Source organism: Trachurus japonicus, chromosome 8 (genome assembly GCF_045865225.1).
Source record: "Trachurus japonicus isolate A0001 chromosome 8, Traja_1.0".
Lineage (NCBI taxonomy): Eukaryota > Metazoa > Chordata > Actinopteri > Carangiformes > Carangidae > Trachurus > Trachurus japonicus.
In genome coordinates, this window is record NC_140914.1 from 22,075,855 (window position 1) to 22,098,028 (window position 22,174).

A 22,174-nucleotide genomic window follows, 5' to 3' on the forward strand; every position below is an offset into this window, starting at 1 on the left:
ATTCTCTCCTGTCTCTTGTCTAAACTGACAGTGAATTATACCCAGTCTGGACTTGCTTGAATCTGCTTCCTTCATTTCATTTGAGCTCCTACCCTCTGGCAGGAGATTCAGATTGCCAAAGGCTAAATCAAACAGATTGAAAAACTCATTCATAACACAAGCCATTACTCAACTTCATTCAAATTTTAAAAAATTAACAGTTATGACACACTTTTTTTATTTTTTTTTTTCAATGTTGTACCGAACTTGTGTGAATGTGCTCTATATGTTTTATGTTTTTACCTGCCTGCAATGCAAATTTCCCTTTGGGGACAATAAGTTGAAGTTGAGTTAATAACAAATCAAACTTGATCCACTTCACATTAACTCCAACTTCTGATACATACAGTGATGGAGATAAGTGCACTACATAGGGCTATGTCTTGTAGGAACAGATACAATATATTCTGGATAGGTTGGTGACTATATTTTGTTTGTGTGTCTATTTTGTCTAAACCGTGGCAAAAAAGTTAAGGTCTGTTGTGCAAAAAGGAGGAAGCATGAAGTAGGAGTGCAGTTCTGATTTGCATGCTTATTTTAGGTCCTTAACCAGAAGAGGAGGAAGCGCATGTAAATTTGGCATGAGGGTAGCGACAGAGAGGAACGGCCAAAAGTTCAGATTGTGTTTAACTGGAAAACAGAGCAAAGTCGACTTCAATTCATTATGTGAGACAAAGGAAGCTCTGACAGCCAACTTTTGAGTTTCTTACTGTATAAATAACAAAAAAGGCAACTTTAGGCTTGTTCATGTGTTTATTGAAAATTCTAATTACAAATACAAAAAAAATGTGTAAAAATTGAACATTAAGGCTTGAGGTTTGTGCTTGTATTGTCTCTCCTTTGACCTCATACCCTCTCGTCTAGTCAGGTATGATTGCAGCTACAACCTCGCTGTAGGGCCCGCACCGGTCAAAAATGTCTTTGCCAATGACAGTGACATATACCTTGTGTCCAGGCTTGTAGTTATTGATTATGACACACATGGGCAGGTTGATGGCCCTCACTTCACTAAGCATTTTCCAGTGTGGGAAGATGCCACTGCCCTTAACCTTTTCTGTAGTCATGTAGATGCTGCAGCATGTGGGAGAGAGAGAACAGAAAAAACCTGGTTGACCATCGATAAATGTCTCATCCAGTTCACATCAACAATATAAATACTAACAAACTAATGATAAAACTTGCATAAGGACTTTTGTGCAGGAATCTTTTTTTTGTTTTTGAAAAATGCACTGTGAAATTCAGACACCAGCCAACCATCTGGCACACTGCTCTCCTAGCACTGGTAGTCCTAATGATGTTAATGTTACCATTTAAAATCATGGGACTACTCTAGAGCTGTTGATCAATTAATTAGTCAATCAATTAGACAATTATTGGAAATGCTTAACAATTGATTGATTAACCACTTGAATACTTTAAACTTCCAGCTTCAAATGTCTAGCAAAACATCGTATGTTAATAAAGTAAAACAGAGCAAATTCACAGACATCTGAGTACAAACTATTGAGGTGGAGTCTCCAAATGTGTCACATCTGCAGCTCTCTGCCCAGATCCCAATACAACTGACTGGGAGAAAATTTTGTGATGTTATGGCTTCAGCCTTTTGTTGATTTACTGGTAGCTTTGTGCCTGTAGAGTTTCAATATCAGCTTAAACAAACTCTCTCTGGAAGGTAAAATTTGATCTGACTTGAAATAATTTTGTTTCTGTCCGGTACTCTGAGAAAATTAAGCTGAATAAATACATGGTTTGCTGGACAGTTTAACAACAGCTCTGCCTGCGAGCTTCTGTACAAATACACCAACACAGATCAATAAAAAATAAATATATATCAGTTTTTTTGGGACATTTTATAGACCAAATGATAAATCACTAAATTTGATCAATATAATCCCAAATCCCAGATTCTTTACTGCATGATCACCACAAATATTTATAGATTTGGAACCCATCACTTACATTATTCCACTAAAACATGAAATCTGAGCATGAACATATTATGATCAAGCCCTTTTTGTTGGTTGTACAAAGCCAAACAGGGAAAGGGGCCATGGCCAATATGTTGTTATAATTTTTTCTTCTTTTTTTTGTCCCCTAAAATAGGCTATCACCAGGGATAGGATACCCTGTACTGCTCCTCACCTGTAGCTATTCATGGGCGGTGCACAGGGGTCTGCCTCCTCTATTTTCCAAAGCACAGAGAGGCCAGGAGGCTGTCTGATGAGGGCCAGATGTACCTCTACTTTCTGTGGGATGTTGTATGAGGCGGCTTCAGTTTTCAAGTTGGAGGAGGAAACAATAGGAGGAAGAGGAGGATACAAGAGCTTGTCCTTGGTGTCAGAAAAGAGAGCAGGAGTTCAGGTGACCTCAAAACATCAAGCTTATTACTGATATGGGTGGGAGACTGTATATTACCTGCTTTGAAACTGTGTGTTTGGGAGTGCGACCATCACCAGAAGAGAGATATTCAGCATCCACCGTCTCTGTCTTTGGCTTTTTTACGTTCTTGCTTTCCTCATTGTTGATTTCTTCATGCTGCTTGTCTTCTGGTTCTTTCTTGACTAAGACGTGTCCCTGAATTACACACACCAAAAAGAAAGATGACCAAGTGAAAGATGCCTGTCCTGACCCCAAAATATTCCTCACAAACAAACATCACAAAACTAGTTTATGCACATTATGCAACATATGTTCGTGCACGATTCAGCAATTGTGCATTTCACCCCCTTGTGGCTTTAGTTAGTAGTATTAGAAAAGGAAACACTCTGTGGCAACAACCTACAAGAGGCACATAAAAAAAAAATTGGGGGAAGTGATCATTTTTCTACAAAGACAAAAAAAGACATCCTGAAAAAAAATCTTTCCTTTCAGGGTACTAGAAATGGGGAAAAAATGGGAAAATAACAGTGGGAAAAAAAATTCACTTGCCTTTTAGGTTTCTGTAAGCTTGTCATTAGTTACACATAACATATTTATGCGTGGTATGTTTTGAAAATAATATATCTAATGATGACACATCCTACCTCACTCTCAGTGGGAACTGGAAGAGATGACTTCTCTCTTAAATCTGCTACGGCAGCCGTCAAAGCTTAATAGGGATTATGTACAATCACATGTAGCAGAAGAAGGGACAGGACACAGTAGAAAAAATGGATGTGGTTATTTATGTACCAACTGTCTCACATTATTGAATTGAGTCAGTTTTACCACTGCATGAAGAAAAAGCATTAATATGAGCTACTTATTTAAGGCTTGAGCTATTATGAAATCATCTTACCGTCATTATCTGCACCCATCCGCTTTAGTGACTTTTTTGTGGTTTCCTGTGCAGAAAGGATTAATCAATTTAAACTTCAGTGTTTTCACTGTTTTTGAGTTCTTCAAAACATCAATAACCTTTATTTTTAGTTTGTCGTTTCCCCTGAACTGTTGGGCAGCTGAAATCACAAATCAAGCAAGAATGGGATCTCAAAATTACAGGAATTCAATCCCTCAATTTGCAAATTCTTTAGTGTTGCGGGTGGTGAACACAACTGTCGCAACTTTACTGGCATCATATTCAAGATGGCATAAGATTTTCACAAAATAATGGCATTGCTTAGTTTCAATGTTTAATATGTGTTTGTGCTTTTTTCAATAAACCATGGGGTTTCAAAGTTTTGCAAAGTATTGCATTCTGTTTTCATGTACATTTTACACAGCATTAACGTTTTGGGAAACCTAGTCATAACTTTTCACCTTTCCTCAGTGAACACTGTAGCATTCTTGGCTTCAATGTTTTGTTTTGATTGATTTATTTTACTATTTTTACATGTCAAAAACTGAATACGTACCACCATTTGAAAGAGCTCTTCGTTCTTGTCCATGAAATCCATGGTGTTTTTGTCTACTGAAAAATAAAATTTGATTTAATACATGGTCAGCAATTCAACAAGTACCTGGTGCAGAGATGCTTGCCTGGCCCTTACCGTGTGACGCGGATTCTATTGTGTTGCCCTCAGACTCTGTCCTGCAACAAATGGTCTTACAATGTAATAAATCCAAAGAAATGTAAAATACAGTTTGACATCAAGGACTTTAATTCACCTCACAGATTCATGAATAAATAATGAGGTTCAACATACCCCCTGATGTCCATGGGAGCAGGTGATGGATTCAGACTCTGAAAGGTAAACATTTAGAGAGACTGTGTAAATGATTGTGTGTGGGGGCACATGGTATTTATCATCACGTTTTCTATTATAAGCTAAAATACAATTAGACAAAAAGATCATTATTATTATTATTAATAAGAAGAAGAAGAAGCACATCCTTTCATTTTGATGTAGCTGTTATGGCTTTCACAATGAACATGCACATCAGTCCACACACAGTTTAAGTTTATCTGCCTCAAACCTTTGTCTGTGTCAATGTCAGGTGGGTAAGAGCTGCTTCTGCTCTCTTCGTCACCGTGTTGATTCGAGCCTGAGGAAAAGAGATTTGTTGGGTTTATTTTGTTTGTTTGTTTTTAACAGCACTGCATTTTTGAAACATAAACATCACTAGGCTTTGGCCCCAGGCCTGGGGACTTTCTGTTTCAGGTTCGCTCCAGGTTCTCCAGCTTGTTGACTGGTGGTACTCTAAATAGCCCATGGGTGTGAATGTGTGTGAGGTTGTTTCTCTCTACATCTGTGATGGACTGCTGACATGGGACTGGCTCAAGCCCACCGCCCACCCCCTGATTGTAAGGTATTGAAGAAATTAAAAGAGGAAAAAAATAGGTTAAATAATAAAGAAAGATGGTGAGTCACAAGGCGTGAAATGGCACACCACCACTTCCACCAACCTCTAGTGTTTGGATGGACCTTTCAAAGTCAAATCCATGAACCTGCTTTTCAATAGTTTCCATGATATGCTGCAGCCTGGTTTCATTCTTCTTCATTGCACTGCAAACCTCCTCATTGATCAGTGTCTGCACCTGTGGGCACACCAGCACACATGACATGAACACAACACACATGTACTGTATGTATTTTGTAGAGCTTCATTCAGTCACCTCAGATGTGCAGCAGCTATATGCATTTGAAAATGTAAACGTGCATAGAAAAACATTTGACAGTCACAGTTTTTCATCTTGTCTCTTACTTCAGACTGGGAGAACTTCATCGTTGTATTACTGGCTGCAGATGGAGGTGGCTTGGAGGGCATTTTCTTCATTCTGCTGGCAAAATTCATACAGACAAACAAGCACAAAGGCAGAATGTCAGGATTCACCAGGTATCGATAGATGTTTGCTCTTCTATCATGACTCCATCCATGCAAACACTTAATTCCAGGACAAAGTGGACAAAAATATTCCAACAACAGGTCCAATTTAAACTTGTAGGAAAAGTGACTCATTACATGTACATGTTAACATATCGTAAGTCTGCTTCAAACAGAGCCAGAAGTAACCATTTGACATCATTGTCACACTAAAATGTGAAATGTAAGCATAAACACTCAACAACAAGAAGCTCAACGGAATCACACAGTGTAGAATCAAGCAATCACAGCTTGCCTTGAAGCTACAGGAGTTATACAAGAACTGTCAACCTAATACTAGCCCCATTTCAGCAACAAACTGTCAACAAGAAAATCTACAGCCATGGCCAAAAGTTTTTGAGAATGACACAAATATTAATTTTCACAAAGTCTGCTGCCTCGGTTTTTATGATGGTAATTTGCATATAGCCTACTCCAGAATGTAAAGAGTGATCAGATGAATTGCAATAACTGCAAAGTTTGTCTTTGCCATGAAAATGAACTTAAGGAGAAAGGTTCAATTGTTGTGAATTGTGGTGTGCCCAAGAAAGTCCAGCAGGTGCCAGGACCATCTCCTAATGTTGATTCAGCTGCGGGATCGGGGGCACCACCAGTGCAAGGCTAGCTCAAGAATGGCTGCAAAGAACACAGCCATGAATAAAGAATGGTACCAACATTTCCTCCAAGAGCAACCATCCCAACCATCTAAGAAACTTAATAAACTTGGTGTATTTGTCAATAAAAGCCTTTGACACTTACAAAGTGCTTGTAATTATTCTTCAGTATACCACAGTAACATCTGTCAAAAAGAGCTAAAAACAGTGAAGCAGCAAATGTTGTGCAAACCAATACTTGTGTCATTCTCAAAACTGTTGGCCACATCTGTAGTGCAGAGAAGTGCACAAGTTTGAGCAAGAAAAACAGGGCCAGAGAGCACCACACATAACAACATGAGCAATCCAGCCTTTACCAATGACTCAAAGCAAAATGTAGAAATAAACAGCAGAAAAGACAAAACGCAAAGCAGGAACTGGAGTAATGAGTGACCAACCCCTACCTAGACATACTCCCAAACTCAGAAACAGCTGTCCAATGTCTGCACAAGAAAATCCATACGCAGCTCATCTAAAAAGCTTGAATGTGAGCTTAGATTTTTTTTAAAATCATTATTATTATTATTATTTCAAAAATATTGCTCCATCTGTGAAGATACAAAAGAGTGGATGATTTACAAATGGTGCTCCCAGTAAAGTTAGCAAAATGCATATCAAGCCAATTAGCTGCATCACTAGCCTATGGGTTTATTCTTATACTGCAGAGCAATGTCAGGGCAGATTTGATGTGGCAGTAAAACAGCCTGATATCTAATTATCCCTTGTCGACAGCAACCCCAATTTACTCCATCTGTTAGCATGAGGATGGTGTAGACAGCCTCCAAATGAATTCAGGTAACAAGCCATTTTTTCCCTCAGGAAAGAAAAAAAAAGTTTAACTATGATAGCAGAACCTTTTTTTTTTTTTTTTTTTAAATTACTCTATTCTTACTCAAATCAGTCTTTTGTGCAACTTCAAAATCCGTTGCTTGATTATAAACAAACTTAGCATGCTGAAGCTAGAGCAGCAAAACTGCTCTGTAGAATATCATATCAAGCTGCAAATCACTATTATGAAGCTACAATCAGCTTTGGCAAGCTAGAAATAATATGTGAAGCAGCTCTGGCATTATGTGGCTGTTGGAGGTGAACTCACTCATCCAGAAGATACAAGGCCACCTCTGCATCTGTTTTGATTCCTTTTGTTGTTTTCAGTGCACGCCAACTTTTAAAAGCCGATCCAATGTCCACCCGAACTCTCACTCTCTGAGACAAACACTTCTTTTTCTTGCGTTTCTTGGGTTTAGTGGAATCATTAACTCTGTCTTGAGCTGTAAGGCCTCCACAACCTTGAGCATCTTCTTGAACCCCTGCCATCTCACAACCCTGCAATACACTGTCAAGATAGCATGCAATGCAGATGGTTCGGTTGGGTGGGAGATCATCAGAGACTGCACGGGGTGAGGGAGGCGGCTGATGCTGTCTTCAATGGCCTGATGTTGTCATAAACACCTGGCAATAACAACATCTATAGTTAATTTGGTCTTACTCTCTGGACTGCATGAATCTATTTTCCAGTATAACCATATAGTCATATAATATATTCCAACAAGCATCTTCCACATAATGTTGCAATACATTTCATTTTTGTAAGAGGGTAAGTAACTATAGAGATATGTGTGTAACAAGGTAAACCACCTCTGGAATGGAAAAAAATACAGAAAACACTCTTAAGTACTACTCTTCTATATCTATATGGTTGTTGTTATTTTTAATAAACATTAAAACAATAAGCTTTAAGGACTTTTTATAACAATACCTACACAACAACAAAGGTAAATCACAAACTAATTGTGCTAGAAAATACAATAGCTCCCCAAATCACACAGACCTACTGTTCCCGTGCTGTTCTTAGTCCTTACTTTCGTCTATTTTAAAACTCTCTATCAACAGATGCACAGCATACGGGGGGATACAAATGAAACTGATAGGAGCAACTTAAAGATTGTTGCTATAATTAATGTTTCTTCCACCAGAGCAACACGCTAGTCAGCAACTAGGCTACATCTGCAAGTTGTTAGCTGACTTTAAAACTTGCAAAGAAATGACCGACAAGTAGCCTACCATAACTAACGTTGTCGAAGACGTGTATCTATCACTCAGCTCCTGTGTATAAAATAGAGTGTTTAGAAGTCAATTAAATCGCAGTTAAAGTGTACTTTACAATAAAAAACAATACCTTCACAACGTGCAGCAGAAGTTCTCTTATTAGACAGGAAGTCATGTGTCTGCTCACTTCCGTTACATTTTATTGCAACTTCACTTCAAAATAAAAGCCTAATTTCAAAAACGTAAAATACATTTAAGAATGTTTTGCACAAATATTGTGCACATGAATGTCAAAATACTTTACTAAAATACAAAAGTATCATTTTCAGATTCATTAAATCCCCAAGACTTTTAGTGCCACAAATTAAGATGTTGCGATGGTGGTTAAACTTTTTATCAACAGAAAAATCAAATGTGAAATAGAATAAATAAAAAGCCGATCGTGACAGACTTGTTTGTCCACACAAAAAATAATATTCTGTTCTTATTATCATTGGTTATCAGTGGATAATGACTATACCCAACATTGACAAATTGGCACAAAGAAATTTTATTTATTGCAAAATACATTTATTGAGATCTACATCTGATGGGTGGGGGACACAGGGAAAAAATTAAGCACCAATAAACTTTTGCAGGGGAGATGAGTCTTTGTTTCAGAATCTGCTGGTAGTTTGCCCAATCTGTGTTTCTGGGATTAGAGCAGCCGGATGTACTGAGCAGAAACAGTTCATTCTTTGCACAAGCTGCAGGAGTCTATTATATTATGTAGCCTGGAGCTTTAAAAAACAAAAAAAAACAACTACACGTGGTGTAGTTATGGTGTCAGTCCACTAGGTGTCAGTAGCAGACAGACATTTTAGTCCAAGACAGGAAGACTAAGAGACATTTTGTACTGATAATAAAAGCTGCCACTGACACTGCCACAGAGGTCAAAATAAATAACAAGCTATAATTGAATTTGCCTAAAAGTGTAGAAGCAAAAGAGCTTGTAAGAAGCAGAAACACTCTGGTTTGCCATGACATTCAGTAAAAGCCTAGCTGTGTCAGATCTCAAACACATTTAGATTAATCGTATGCACTACAGCAAACTACTGTTCTAAAACATTGACCATTTCAACATGCCTCTATTAAGAAGCAACATGAGACTCTCAATCAATATCTGATTAATACTTCATTTGAAAGCATTTGAAACAATTTAACTGCAAACAATGTTTAAAAAACAAATATCCATAAATACAGTTTTGGCTTCAACAAGCTGTATGATTATTTGTCAGTATGGCCCTGTGGTTATTTGTATAGATCTACAATAACTAAGATACAGTTCATTTGCAATAACATAAAACACACTACAGGAAAATAGGCACATCAAAAACAAGAAACATCTTAAATCCTAAATCAAGAGTAGCTCTAATAAGTCAACTCTTAAGAGAGATAGCTGTGATTTCTGTTGATCATCTGCAACAGGTTATGCGCAGAATTTATGTTGAAGTTGTTGGTTTATTCATAATGTAGACTGGTTTTGATACCTTCAAAGTAAATTGATCCGAACTTTACATAATCTAAAATAGATAATTAAAAACAAACAACAAAAAAACATCTCCTTCTCCAGCCTACGTAACTTCAACAAACTACTTCTCAACTCCAGTTTAACAGACTTGCTCAAAGACAAAAACTTGCATGCAAACAGGAGGCGTATTATTTAGTGAAACACTTTTAAGATAACAACTTCACAAAAACAATAAACAAGAGCAACAAACATCAAAATCTCAATCAAGTATCATCTTGAGATAGCAGAGCAAATTCTTAATTGTTCTTCCCTGAATCTTCTTTCTTTTCTTTTTTTGGTGAGCTGGTGTGTTACCAGGCTCTGTGGTCCAAAGTTTGTCCAACATTCTATCACTTGACAACAACCCAGTGCTCGTTTTCTATGTTTCAGGTCCTAGCAGCTACCATATTAATACCAAGCTGATCTCCCTTAACTGTGCCACACCGAAGCCAATGCCAATAAAGAAGAAAATAAAACTAGTTTAGACAGTGCTAATGTGGGATCAGACATTATCTCAATAAATGCTGTAGGCATAAGTATCTCCAGGACCTGGTGGTATTAACAACAGTAATGAATTTATTGTCAATAAACACCAGATCATATGTCCATATAGGTGGAGATGTTTGGGCAATGGACCAGATAAACAGTAGCTTGGCCAGAGAGGGAAGACTGAATTATTCCATACATACTTAGTCACATGCTAAAATAAACAACAGTGGTTTTCAACAATAAATAGCGTTTGTCTATTTTCAGTGAAGCTGTGAACAAAAAAGGCACAATAATAAAGAAATATTCATTCTTACTTCAAGTTTGCATGTGTCTGTTTTGTCATTTTAAATCCCAAATATCACAGCACATCATTGGTTCCTTTTTCCACCAATAAAATACAAGTCAGTAACGTAAGAATACAAACAATGGGTTAAAATCCTACATATTAGACCTCATCTACTTCTTCACTTCTTCCTATATGCTATGGTTAACATAAGATTCTATGTTTTTTCATGTGTACAGTGGGGTCCAAATGTCTGAGAGGTGCCCTCAGGTCTCAGGCTTTTAGACCCCACTGTGGTTCATTCCTTAAAATAGGATTTTGGCAATTACCTGCACTATACATACACAGCAAATATGTACAAAATAAATTCAGCGGACTATAGCTTCACAACAAAGTACATGTATGGACCCTTGGGAAAGCCCGGGGGCGAACCTCCCCACGTATCTTCTTCAACCTTTCTCCTTTGTGATCAGATATGTTACACAAGTTCCTATGAACAGTGTGAGTAGAAGGGAATCGACACACAATAAGACAAGAATAGGAGACAAATCAAGACAGAGCTTGTGTCATGTGTGATGACTGAGGGGGAAGAGGGAAGATAGTCTAGAGTAGGCTATGTTCTCACCAAATGCAGACCAGTAAAGTCTCAGCTGACCATGTCATGTATTATCTACTGTATGTAGAACAACAACAGAATGAGTGAATTTGCATGGAGTAGATTTCCTCTAAGTTTTATGCCAAAAAAGCCTATGAAAGGCATTTGGAGTTAGTTTACACCTTGACAACTAAATATAAATCATGGTGTAATTTCACCTTAAATGTTTGACAAACACATTGCAGAGATGCATGAGAACACAAAAACATAGACAGTGGGTCAGTCAGCCATGTTTCTGAGGCACTTGTTTGCAATACATAGCCCATACTGAACACACTGGCAGTCTGGGAAGCACTAATTTACCACATTCTATAAGAACAATGTACCATCAGGAAGGAGAAAGGTGTGTGATTATTTAGTGGTGTTAGGTGTGTAAGGTGAGACAAATGTGTGACTGAACAGAAAGAAAACTTGGATTGGATTTGACATTTTTGGGATATTTTCTTATTTTCTATGGTATTGAAAAATTCTAAGGGTTAGAAAGAGTGTGTGCAGCCATGTTTGTTGAGGAAAAGTGTGTACATCTTTATGCATTTTTGTCCAAGTGTTCCTATTTATACAATTGAATATTGGCGGGCTTTTGTGTCAAGCCTGTCACATCTATTTGCGCTTCCTGAGCACCAGGTACATGAGGCCGCTGATGAGAGTCATGGGGAAGCAGATCCAGGCCAGGACATAAGAAGAGCCATAGGAGCCTTCCTGAAGACTTGGCACATGAAAAGTCTGTTTCTGAGCTGTGTAGATGGAAGCTGCGATCATTACACATAGAGCTGGGAGAAGGAGAGAAGAGGAGGGGGACGAGAATTATTAAGTAAAAAAAACACTAACATATTTGATATCAGGTCTTTTTGTGAGTCAGTGCCATTTTACTCAGTCAATAAAGCACTAAATGCGCAACTATCTATGCCATCAAGGGGACAGTTAAAGGGATAATTCAACATTTTGGCAAATTGATCCCTATGGTTTTAGGAGTAGGGAGTAGGTTCGTTACCTTTAATTGCCGGTGCAAGCTGTTTTTAGAACGGTGGAGCAGAGCTGCAAGCTGCTCAGATCTACGCTACAGAGGCTAATGGGATTTCTTGGTTTCCCTTATCAAATACACAATTAAACAACTCCAAAACGCTCTCGTGGACAAGTTGTGACCTGCACATTCATCACGCTATGAGATAATAACGGAACGTTACAAGACAGAATGCAGAGACTGCTTGCTGAAAAACTGGACACAGGGCGACAGGAACGCACATCAATGGTTTTGCATGAATTTACCTCGAAAACAACTCTGCCTCATAGAGTGTTTTGGAGTTGTTGGATTGTGTATTTGATGAGTTTGATGACGAAAACCAAGAAATGCCATTAGTCTCTGTAGTGTAGCTCTGAGCAGCTCGCGGCTCTGCTCCACCGTTCTAAAGATAGCTCCACCGACGATTAAAGGTAACAAACCTATTCCTAAAACTATAAGGATTATGGCAATTATGGCAAAATGTTGACCTATCCCTTTAAGGGTCATATTTATCCTGGAATTTGACTCAAACGCAATGGAAAGACAGTGACAAAAGCTTAAATGAAATATTTAACGTGTTTGTGTGCAACTCACAGGCCAATAGCTGGATAATAGCAGTGAAAACAAATCTCTCTCCCTGTTTGATCCTGAAGAGCTGAAGGATGAAGACGAAGAAGCTGACGCAACACAAAATGGAAGCCAGGATCATAGTGGCCTGGACCGCCTGCAGGTACGCTGAGGAGGGAGCGGAGAAGAGGTGAAATACAGTACAAATGTAGACACACAAATGCTTCCTAGAGTTGTACACCACCTTACCTGCCTCAGCAGTGTGGCTGTGCTCCACAGGGTAGCAGGTGGAGTTACAGGAGTACCACAGGTCAGTGTAGATCACCTCACGTCCAACTGGTGACACCACCCACCATGCCTACGACAGAGGGACAGATAGTTAAAGCAACAAAGTGGCCTTGCGTTGCCATGAGACTGTATGCACACTTGCTTTATACTCACATTGTGAATGGTTGCAACAAAGAGCACAATGGCCGCAGCCAGATGGAAGAGGATGATGAAGGCTAAGATGATCAACATGGCTGCCCTTCTATCCGGCTAACTTGTCTGCTGCTGGTTGCCCGTCGGTCAGGCTGCTTTAGCGTTTTGCAGGGATGCCTCAGCTGACGTACGCGCCTCTCACTGGTTGACTGTGTGGAATGTACGTTTTCAGCCTTTGCAGGTCGTGGCCCTGCTCGATAACTGTTGCTGTGTGTTTATGCTGGTGGGTGGACAGGCTGGTCTTGCAGGCTGATGGTCAGGGATGGATCAAAGTCTCTCACATGAAACGAGTCTGTTAGAAACAACACACAGGCAACACTTTAATAATGCATACAAGTGCATGAGAAAACCCTTGTTTACTGTCAAGTTACATTAAGCACACAGGTACAAGTACTCCTGAGGTCCTGCTTAAAAAAAGTCACTGTTCTGTTTTAAAAATCTGCAGATATTTTGAATCTGTACATGCTTTCCTAACTGTCAGTTAAGAATCACACATCTTTGCACAGTTTTAACATCTTATGGAGTATTTATGACCCCACAGTACTGAATGTAAGTTGATTATGTAAGAATATGCAGTATTGAATTGTGTCAAATTCAAAATAACTGAGAGGAAAAGGAAATAGCATAAAGGCAATCCATGGAGAGTTCATGAAACTGCTACATCTGCATACCACAAATACAACGCAATATCCAATGGCCGGGAAAAACGCAGGGTTAATGAAACAGCCAGAGAAATATTTGAAACTTCCAAGTCTTCCCTCAAATTACAGAGAATACTACTGCGATAAAGTTGTGTCTGCACGTGTGCCACAAGGAGAGTGTGTGAGTGTATGCACAGTTACAGCATGTGGGAGTGTGGTGTTTACTTTGCTGTGATTGAAGGCAGTAATCCTGACTAGGACTTGTTGACATCTGTGCTCTGTTCAGTCTTCAGGATGAGCCAAAATACATTACAGTACAGGGTTAAGGGTAAATGTTCTGCTCATAAACCCATAATATTTTCTAGAATAGACATTTAACACAGGTGTGGGTCAAATTAGTAGCTTATCCCTTTGTTCTTACAATGTCACCTTGATATTTGTAGCAAAATGACACAAAGTATTTCTCTGTAAGACAGCAACTAAATGCCCGGAGGTGTATGGCTTTAGAAAACACTGTTGACAGTCATAACAAGTACGTGTTTCTGCTTCAGAAAAGATCATCTGTTGACACCTGGATTTGGTTTGTGTAATTTTCTGTTTCTGAATAACCTCCTTTATGCAAGTTCTTCTACTGTGCGTTTTGTTCATATGTTCTACTATGAACAGTCTCAAAGGGGAAAATTCCATTAGAAATGGCCAAAAAAAAAAAAAATCAGAAATCCACGTGTGTGTTTATCTGGGAAGGATTTTTGCCCAGCATCTAAAATGCTTTGTCAGCATCGTTCTGCTTAACATTCATACTGCTATAAATAATCACACAAGACAGGATTCTAAATCTATCATTTCTTTCCAACCAAACTTTTTACAGCACTGTTTCAGACGCTCAGCGCCGTAACGTAACCGTGCGGGGCCCCCCCGCGGCCGTTCGCCGCGGATGACAGCGGTGACGGCGGGGCGGGGGGGGGGGGGGTGCGGCGGCGAGGCGATGGCCGCGATGACGGGGGGCGGGCCGGGGGTTGACGGCGGCGACAACACAGCAGAACAATCCTGCCTAGGAGCTGTCCATGGTTACTTAACCAAAAGTCTCTTGAAATATCAAACAAAGAAGAGAACTATGGACTGTGGAAGCTTGAATGGCCAAAATACAGAAGTTATCATGACGTGAACCATGTTGTGGTGTAAAAAAAAAAAAAAAAAGGACCGTTGATTCGGTGGAAACTCGGCTTAACGGGCGGGGGCGGGGCCCCCACGGCATGCGGGGCCCCCCCGCCTCGCGGGGGCTGCGGGGGTATACTTTACGGCCCAGCAGACGCTGTTTAACATCTTAATTTAACTGTCCAGCTCAAACTAAATCTCTGACACCAGCACACTTGCAGTCTGTCCTTCAGTGTACACGTCAAAATCAGTCTAACTGTCCCTTGGGGATAATGCACATAAAAATTACACATGTGTACACACATACACACGTGATTTTAATTTCTGGAACCACCACAGCTCCCACCAGTGCTTTTGAAGCTAATGAGGCAGAGACACAAACATGTAAAAGAAAATTTAAAAAAACATGTGTGTGCAGGAACACACGCACACACATACACAGAGCCAGACAGCAGAGGAATTAGCCCTCTCTGCCAAAATGGAGTCACAGTAAAAACAGCCTCTCCCTGCCGACAGGAAGCAGGCCACAGTTTTTGTGTGTGAGCATGTGGCTGTGGGGTGTGCCAGAGGATAGACCCTCCCTGTCTGAGTTGGGGAAAGGGGGAACATGGGGGTAAATAGTAAAAAATAAGGTGTCAAAACATCAAAAGTAAGCTATATAATATACTCTGTGTTTAGTGTTTGGATAGGGATGCAAACAACAGCAGCAGCAGCAGCCAGATTCTTCCAGTCTCTCCAATTAAAATGCTGAGGATGACACCAAAGGAGACAATGATGTGGAAACACACACTTTAACCTTCACCTGAACCTGGACAAGAAATAACAAATGGGCAAGTGGATATGAAATTGATATATGTCATGACAAAACACAGTTCATAGCATATGGTTGTTTAATTCACCATATGTTTTATACATGGTACTTCAGTTGTATCCAGCAGTTTGCTAACCTGCCCTCAAAACTCACTGTGCTATGAAATCTGCATTAATTTAAGCATCATCAGTAATTATAAATACAATACAGAATGTACAGTCTGTATGCACTGCAAAAGCTCAAGAGCTGAGTTCCCAGAAATTCAATATTTTATATTAAAAAAAACATAATCACTCACTACATCCATTACAAATGCATCTCTTTGGTATTTGAGTTTAATCTGACCTGCGGGAATATTCTGCAGCAAATAATCTGCTAGACAGGTACACACAGACACACACACACACACAGCTGGATCTGATTCCAGCTGCAGCTGCCTTCTCGCCTCAGTGAGGAGAGGAGGAGTGAAAGAAGGGAACCCCATTGGAGGGAAATGGAGGGAAGAGAGAAAAACAAAAACACACGAGTGTAAACGCGCACACACATACATAGAGTGTGCGAAACCGCAGATACGTATGTAGCCTGCCAAGTTACTCACATAAAATGAGAAGCTCTCATACACAGTTCAGAGTTACAGTCAATTGAAACCATGTAGACGGCAGACGACTGTTTACTGTTTGTGTAAATGATATGTTTACATGCTGCTTTGTGTGAGTGCGTCGTAAAGGATCTGTCGCTTTAGAAGTAATATAAAGATGAGATTTACGACCCCAACTGTAATTATCCGAAAACTGCAGCTACACTTATTTATTTGAATTGTTTGTGACCCTCTTTCAAATAGAAATACTACTGTACAGTTCACTTTCTGTATGTCCACTAATAATCTACTAAACCAAACATTAATCCATTACCATTCTCACCATTCTCCATATATCTCTCTTTATCTCTCATTCATTCAACACAAATAACCCTTACAAATAACACACACACACACACACACACACACACACACACACACACACACACACACACACACACACACATTTACCTAAACGTAGAGCTCCAGGGATCCAGATCCTTGGGAATGGTCTTGCCTTGCAGGGCTTTCACTCAGCACTGATGGTACATGTAAAGTGTGAAAGCAATGATACTCACCTCTGACACCATGCAACAGCTGCACATACACAATTACACACACACACACACACACACACACACACACACACAGACACACACACACAGGACACATATGCACATGCTGTATAAATTAGCCCTGCTAGTCTGGTATGCATAGCATTGACATTTCCCAGATCTTCATGCCTGATCCATCATGACTGACAGATGGAGCTACTTCCTTCAGCTGTGGTGTGTCAATCAGCAAAACAAGTGGATGAAAAAGTATTCACAAACCAAGTTAGCCATGACTATGTTTTCACCATTCATCACTCAGGCCATTAGCTGATGTCTAATCAGAAAAAGACAAATCTATTATGGTCATAGGACAAGATATAAGGTCAAATACAGAAGCTGTAAAGAGGCTTTTTGTCATGGGTGGGTTTATTTCTAATTTCCAGGGTTTCAGGCCCATGGAACTCTCTCAACACGTAACAATGACTATCGCAGCAGCAAAAAGCGGTACAGTACAGTACATCCCGTGTCACTGCTGGAAGCAAATGAACCTGTTTTCCTTGCCCTCGGTGTCACAGTGTTGCTTTCTGTTTGACTTTTGGAAACTCTGGCACTAAGTGGATACAAATTACAAATGCAAAAAAAAGGAAACTAACAAGGTTACTTTAGTTTTGTGTAATCACATAGGTGGGTTGACAAATTCTGTCAGACTCCAGCCACCTCGCTTGACACATACACACTGCACACACTGACAAACAGGCACAAATGCTGCCATTCCTCCTCTCCACTCAGCCTTATAATAGGAGGCTGGGGGACTCGGTGCAAGAGTGCAAGTGTATGCATGTGTGTGTGTGCTGACTGATTCCCTTGCCTGGTGGAAAATGCTGACTTTTAACGTCCTTTTTTACTCTTTTCATAAAACACAAAGCCACAGACTTAACTGGGCCTCCGGATCTCACTCCCCCATCTCTCTCACTGTCTCTCTCCCTTTCTCTGTATCTCTGTCTGTCTGTCTCTCTCTCTCTCTCTCTCTCTCTTTCTGTCTGTCTTTGGCCATGGAAAAACTGATTGAGGAGGAGAGAAGGCAAGAAGGCTTCCAGTGGAGACGTCTGGCCCCTTATGAGGTCGTGCTGTTGAGACTGAAATGAAAAATTTCCTCTCATCAGGACGTTTGGATTCGCTGTCTGGGGCTATACTCAGAGTTGAGCGCTGGATATTGTTTTGCATGGTCCCTTCTACTCTATTTGCAGCATAGTATAATACAGATAGAAAGTATGATAAGTGGAAGATGCTGTGATGAAAAATATTTAATACAGCTAATAAACTGGTCTAATCCAGGGGTGTCAAACATGCGGCCCGTGGGCCAAAACCGGCCCGCCAGAGGCTCCAATCCGGCCCGCGGGATGAATGTGCCAATTGTGAAAATTACATTAAAGACAGAAGATGAATAATATTGTTGAAATTGCATGTGTTTTTGTCAAGAAATTTCAGATTGTTCATAATGTGTGTTTTGTAAAAGGATAATTAATTTCATGTAAACATCTTAATAATGTACTTCTTTGCACTAAAACAAAGAGAAAAGTTTAGAGTTCTTGTTATGTTATTATGCTCTTATTTTACCTGTCTCCATGTGAGATCAAACTGCGCCGAACGTGGCCCCTGACCCCTCCATCCTTTGAGTTTTTTAGGTGTGTCAAGCGTTGTTGACTCAACAAACACCATCCACTTATGATGCCCATGAGGTGCCACTGAAAAAGCTAGCAAGGACATGTCAGTTATGTCCATGGTAACCCTCATGTGCATTTTCACTTTCCATCTTCCCACACATGACCTTACGGAATCTAAATTGTCTTTATTTGTAGCACCTTGTGGTGTTTGCATATGTGTGTTGTGTGTGTGTACAGAGACCGAGAATAGCCGAGCTACGGTTTATTTTTAGAGAAAACACAAAAGGCACATCTTCACTGGCGTGGAGCCATAGTAACCAAACAAAGCTTTGTTTAAGAAGAGCACACAAAACATTCATCAGATAAACACAAGCAGAAGTGTACACAGCTTCGCACACATTTCGGTTGTAGCATGTATGAGCGGTTTTCTGAGTAGTAGAGGAGTAAATACAGAGTTTGTGAATAAACAGATTTCCCAGTGAGACAGCTGTAATTCTTTACATTGTGGATTCACAAGAGGTCTCTGATACACAGGAACTGTCTGTCTAGCAAGCAAAACTGGATCAAAGACGCTGCGGCAACTTTGCTATTTACATATCATTACCATAAGTGAGACAAAACAATTACAGTTAGGCCTGAGGGCATCATCCTCAGAGGACGGGTCACATTTATACTGCCAATCACATCAGCAAACGGTCACAATTCTCATGCAAACCAGAAACGCAGCTTTCCTTTGACTGACTTTTATGCATGGACACAAACAGTGAATCACAAACACAGCGGTGTTGATGGTGGCCACGAGGCAAGTCCATGTCATGTGGGGGCGAAGCTCATTGGAGGTTCCAGCCCAAAAACTGAGACACAGCTGTTGTAACAATAACACCAGTACTTTTTTATGACAAGATTCATCTCTGTATTCTTTCTTTCTCGTTTCTTCAGTCTGAGCTTGAAGGAATCATGGCTCACATTGACGCCATTATTGTAGCTATATGTTTTCCATGCTCAAGTGCTAATATTTAGCATGCCATAAGCTTGTTTTCCAATCTACAGCAAGTAAGAGCAGCTGAGGTGTGTCATAGAAAAGTGGAGGTGGTGAAAGTTAACAACTCAACATTCTCTTGATATTGTTCCTCGAATCCATCTGCATTGTTCATAAAATGTTAGACAACACTGGCTCCAGTGAGGCTCAAAAATAAAATATTTTAACTATGTTGAGATTTGTTAAATATCACGAGAAAAGGGAGAGTCCACACAGCAGACATTGTTCTAAACAATGAAGCCTACATGTTTGCTAAGGCATACGCTGAGTAAGTGTGTCTGTGCGTGTGAGGGCGTGGGCGTATGTGTACAACATGCTTCCTCCAGGAATAAGGAACATAGAAAATGGACAAATACATACAAACACATCCACACACAGGTGTTCCCATGCTGGATTAAAATCATTATCCCTGACAAATTCTTTCACGTTGAGCACAGACATTGTTTTTAAGTGCGAGTGTTTCACACATTGATGATGTGACAGTTCTGACTAATGACTCCCACAAGGCACATATAGGAGTCAGGGACCTCCTTATCGTGGGACAAAGGAGAGAACTCCACTCATATCTTCATCCTCCCCTCATTCTCTTCCTTTCGTCTGTTATTCCCTCAGTCACTTCACGCTTGCTCGCTGATAGTTTTCATCTGTCAGTATCTTTTAAAACTTCACACTAAGCCCACAACTAATCCTCCTCCTATCGAGTATCACACACCTCCCTCCCTCTCGCTGCATGTGCTATGACTGAACATACCTTTGAATTAGCACCGGGGCTTGCAGGCCCTCTGTCACATCGCATCAAAACAGTAAGAGCAAGAAGGCAAAGAACAAATAGTGGCGTGCATGCCCAAATACTTATGGAGCTTTGCTACTTCCTGCTACTTGGCTCAGCTGGGACTCCAACACAACATCTTTGTAAATGACCTTCTTAGGACCAGTAATGCGTCATCAGCTGCACTCCAGACACTCTTTCCTGTCATGGTGTTTGAATGAGCAATAGTGTCCACCTAAAAGCTTCATTTTTCTCCAGTGGTTATCTAAAAAAACACAGTTCTTCTGAATAAATTGAATGTTTGTTTTTCATTTCCAGTTTACATAAAGCTTTTCTTGTAGATTCAAAACACCAGCGTCACAAAAATATCGTGTGTGACAGTGACGTTGGAGATTATGATTACGCTGTCAAGTCAGACACTTGTCTCCTACAGCATGCCGCTACCTGCTTTAGAAGACTCAGGTTTCATATCTTCTTTTGATTATCTTTTCCTCCATCCCTGCCTTTTACTTCCTGTGCAACAGTTTTAAAGTGTGTGCCAGACTGCGAAGATGCAAATTAGTCCCCAGCAGATTGTTGCAGATTCATAACTTGACCTTCCCATTTCATCTGGCATTTAATTTTTCTGTGGCTTTGCACACAGCTCATCCTCCCTCAAATTCCATGTCATTATCATCATCAGACAATTTATACATTGTTTCAACCTCTGCAATCTAGTATGAACAACCAGTACAAGTTGTTGTTTTCAAACACAAGGGGGCGCCCACTATGAAAGGACACTGAGAGTGTAGGCTACTCTTTATACTGCCTCATCAACACTTAAAATGCAACTCAGTAAACAAAGCAAGATAAGGGCAACTATATTCACTGTTTGTGCAAATAATATTAATCTTAGATCATGGCAGTTTGATCATCTGAAAGAATCAGTTTGGTAGTAGCCACAGACTAATCCAACAGTGACATTACTCCAAAACTAAAGAAAACACACTATAGGGAGACATAAGACGAAAACGAATGCAATATAATTAGTCCACAGCAGACTAGAACAGAGAAATCCATAAAATATTATATGAAATTGGTGTAACCATATGGGTAGGTCTACAGGGGACTAATAATAGCCCACAGCAGATATATTTTAAACGCACACGCACAAGCACACACACAGTCATACTTCCTGTGTTCACTCAAAAAAAATTACCAATTATCTTCCCTTCAGACTTTCAGACAGACAACTAAATTCAACTTTGTCTATCACTCACACACACACACACACACACACACACACACACACACACACACACACTGGTGACTGACAACGCCCCTTTCATTTCCAGCGTCTCAAACTTGGGAGCCAGAAGCTGAGTTATAAAGCTGTATAAAAATACCCACATAGGAAAACACAGCAGCAGCGAGGGCTCCTGAAAACTACTCAGTGGTCACAATCACATATAGGCTAATACAACTGCAGTGATTCAAATGAATTTAACTTCACTTAACATCATAATTTAAAATAAAAATATGATGACAACAAGAGATCAAGGCTGTTAAACTCACCAATAACACATTCGGAGTCAATATAAAACGTATCGTTAAATCATAGAGTCACCTGACAACCAGACTGGATTTGAATGGGACATGAATCCCACTCACAAATTTCCGTGAAGCATTCAAACTATATGCAAAGTTTACTCACCGGGGTTTGGAGGCAGATGGAAGCAGTGCTGAGCTCCAGACGTGACCGTGGGTGGCTCTAATACGTGAAGTTATGGGATGTTGTAAATTGAAAATACAGTTCAAGTTAACAGCCTCAAAAAACCTTGACACAACGGGAGCTGGGGACTTGACGAGCAGCGCCAAAATAAAAAGTTAGAAGCGCACGTTCTCGGGGCCCCCCGGCTGTCGTGAGCGCGCGTGGGA

At 40.1% G+C, this 22,174-nt stretch overlaps 2 protein-coding genes across 8 annotated transcripts; both read right to left on the reverse strand.

Annotated features, from left to right (window-relative positions):
* Positions 1–840: 840 nt before the first annotated feature.
* On the reverse strand, positions 841–8,209 carry atf7ip2 (activating transcription factor 7 interacting protein 2). 6 transcript variants are annotated; one of them, XM_085784665.1, is made up of 13 exons: positions 8,155–8,205; positions 7,072–7,427; positions 5,164–5,236; positions 4,865–4,996; positions 4,435–4,503; positions 4,164–4,201; positions 4,008–4,048; positions 3,873–3,928; positions 3,317–3,362; positions 3,063–3,127; positions 2,455–2,613; positions 2,182–2,369; positions 841–1,110 (listed from the first exon to the last, which is right to left on the reverse strand). In XM_085784665.1, the coding sequence occupies exons 2-13, from the start codon at positions 7,290–7,292 to the stop codon at positions 900–902; spliced, it is 1,299 nt and encodes a 432-aa protein (XP_085640791.1). In that variant the 5' UTR covers positions 7,293–7,427; positions 8,155–8,205; the 3' UTR covers positions 841–899. The 6 variants fall into 6 exon arrangements, with proteins under 6 accessions (XP_085640791.1, XP_085640792.1, XP_085640790.1 ...); XM_085784666.1 differs by having other exon boundaries at positions 3,873–3,925; positions 5,164–5,239; XM_085784664.1 differs by having other exon boundaries at positions 5,164–5,239; positions 8,155–8,198.
* A 1,036-nt stretch (positions 8,210–9,245) lies between these two features.
* On the reverse strand, positions 9,246–22,151 carry emp2 (epithelial membrane protein 2). Of its 2 annotated transcripts, none has more exons than XM_085784670.1 (5): positions 21,951–22,151; positions 13,009–13,339; positions 12,817–12,925; positions 12,595–12,735; positions 9,246–11,770 (listed from the first exon to the last, which is right to left on the reverse strand). In XM_085784670.1, the coding sequence occupies exons 2-5, from the start codon at positions 13,084–13,086 to the stop codon at positions 11,601–11,603; spliced, it is 498 nt and encodes a 165-aa protein (XP_085640796.1). In that variant the 5' UTR covers positions 13,087–13,339; positions 21,951–22,151; the 3' UTR covers positions 9,246–11,600. The 2 variants fall into 2 exon arrangements, with proteins under 2 accessions (XP_085640796.1, XP_085640797.1); XM_085784671.1 differs by lacking the exon at positions 21,951–22,151 and adding an exon at positions 21,812–21,900 and having other exon boundaries at positions 9,871–11,770.
* Between the last annotated feature and the right edge of the window lie 23 nt (positions 22,152–22,174).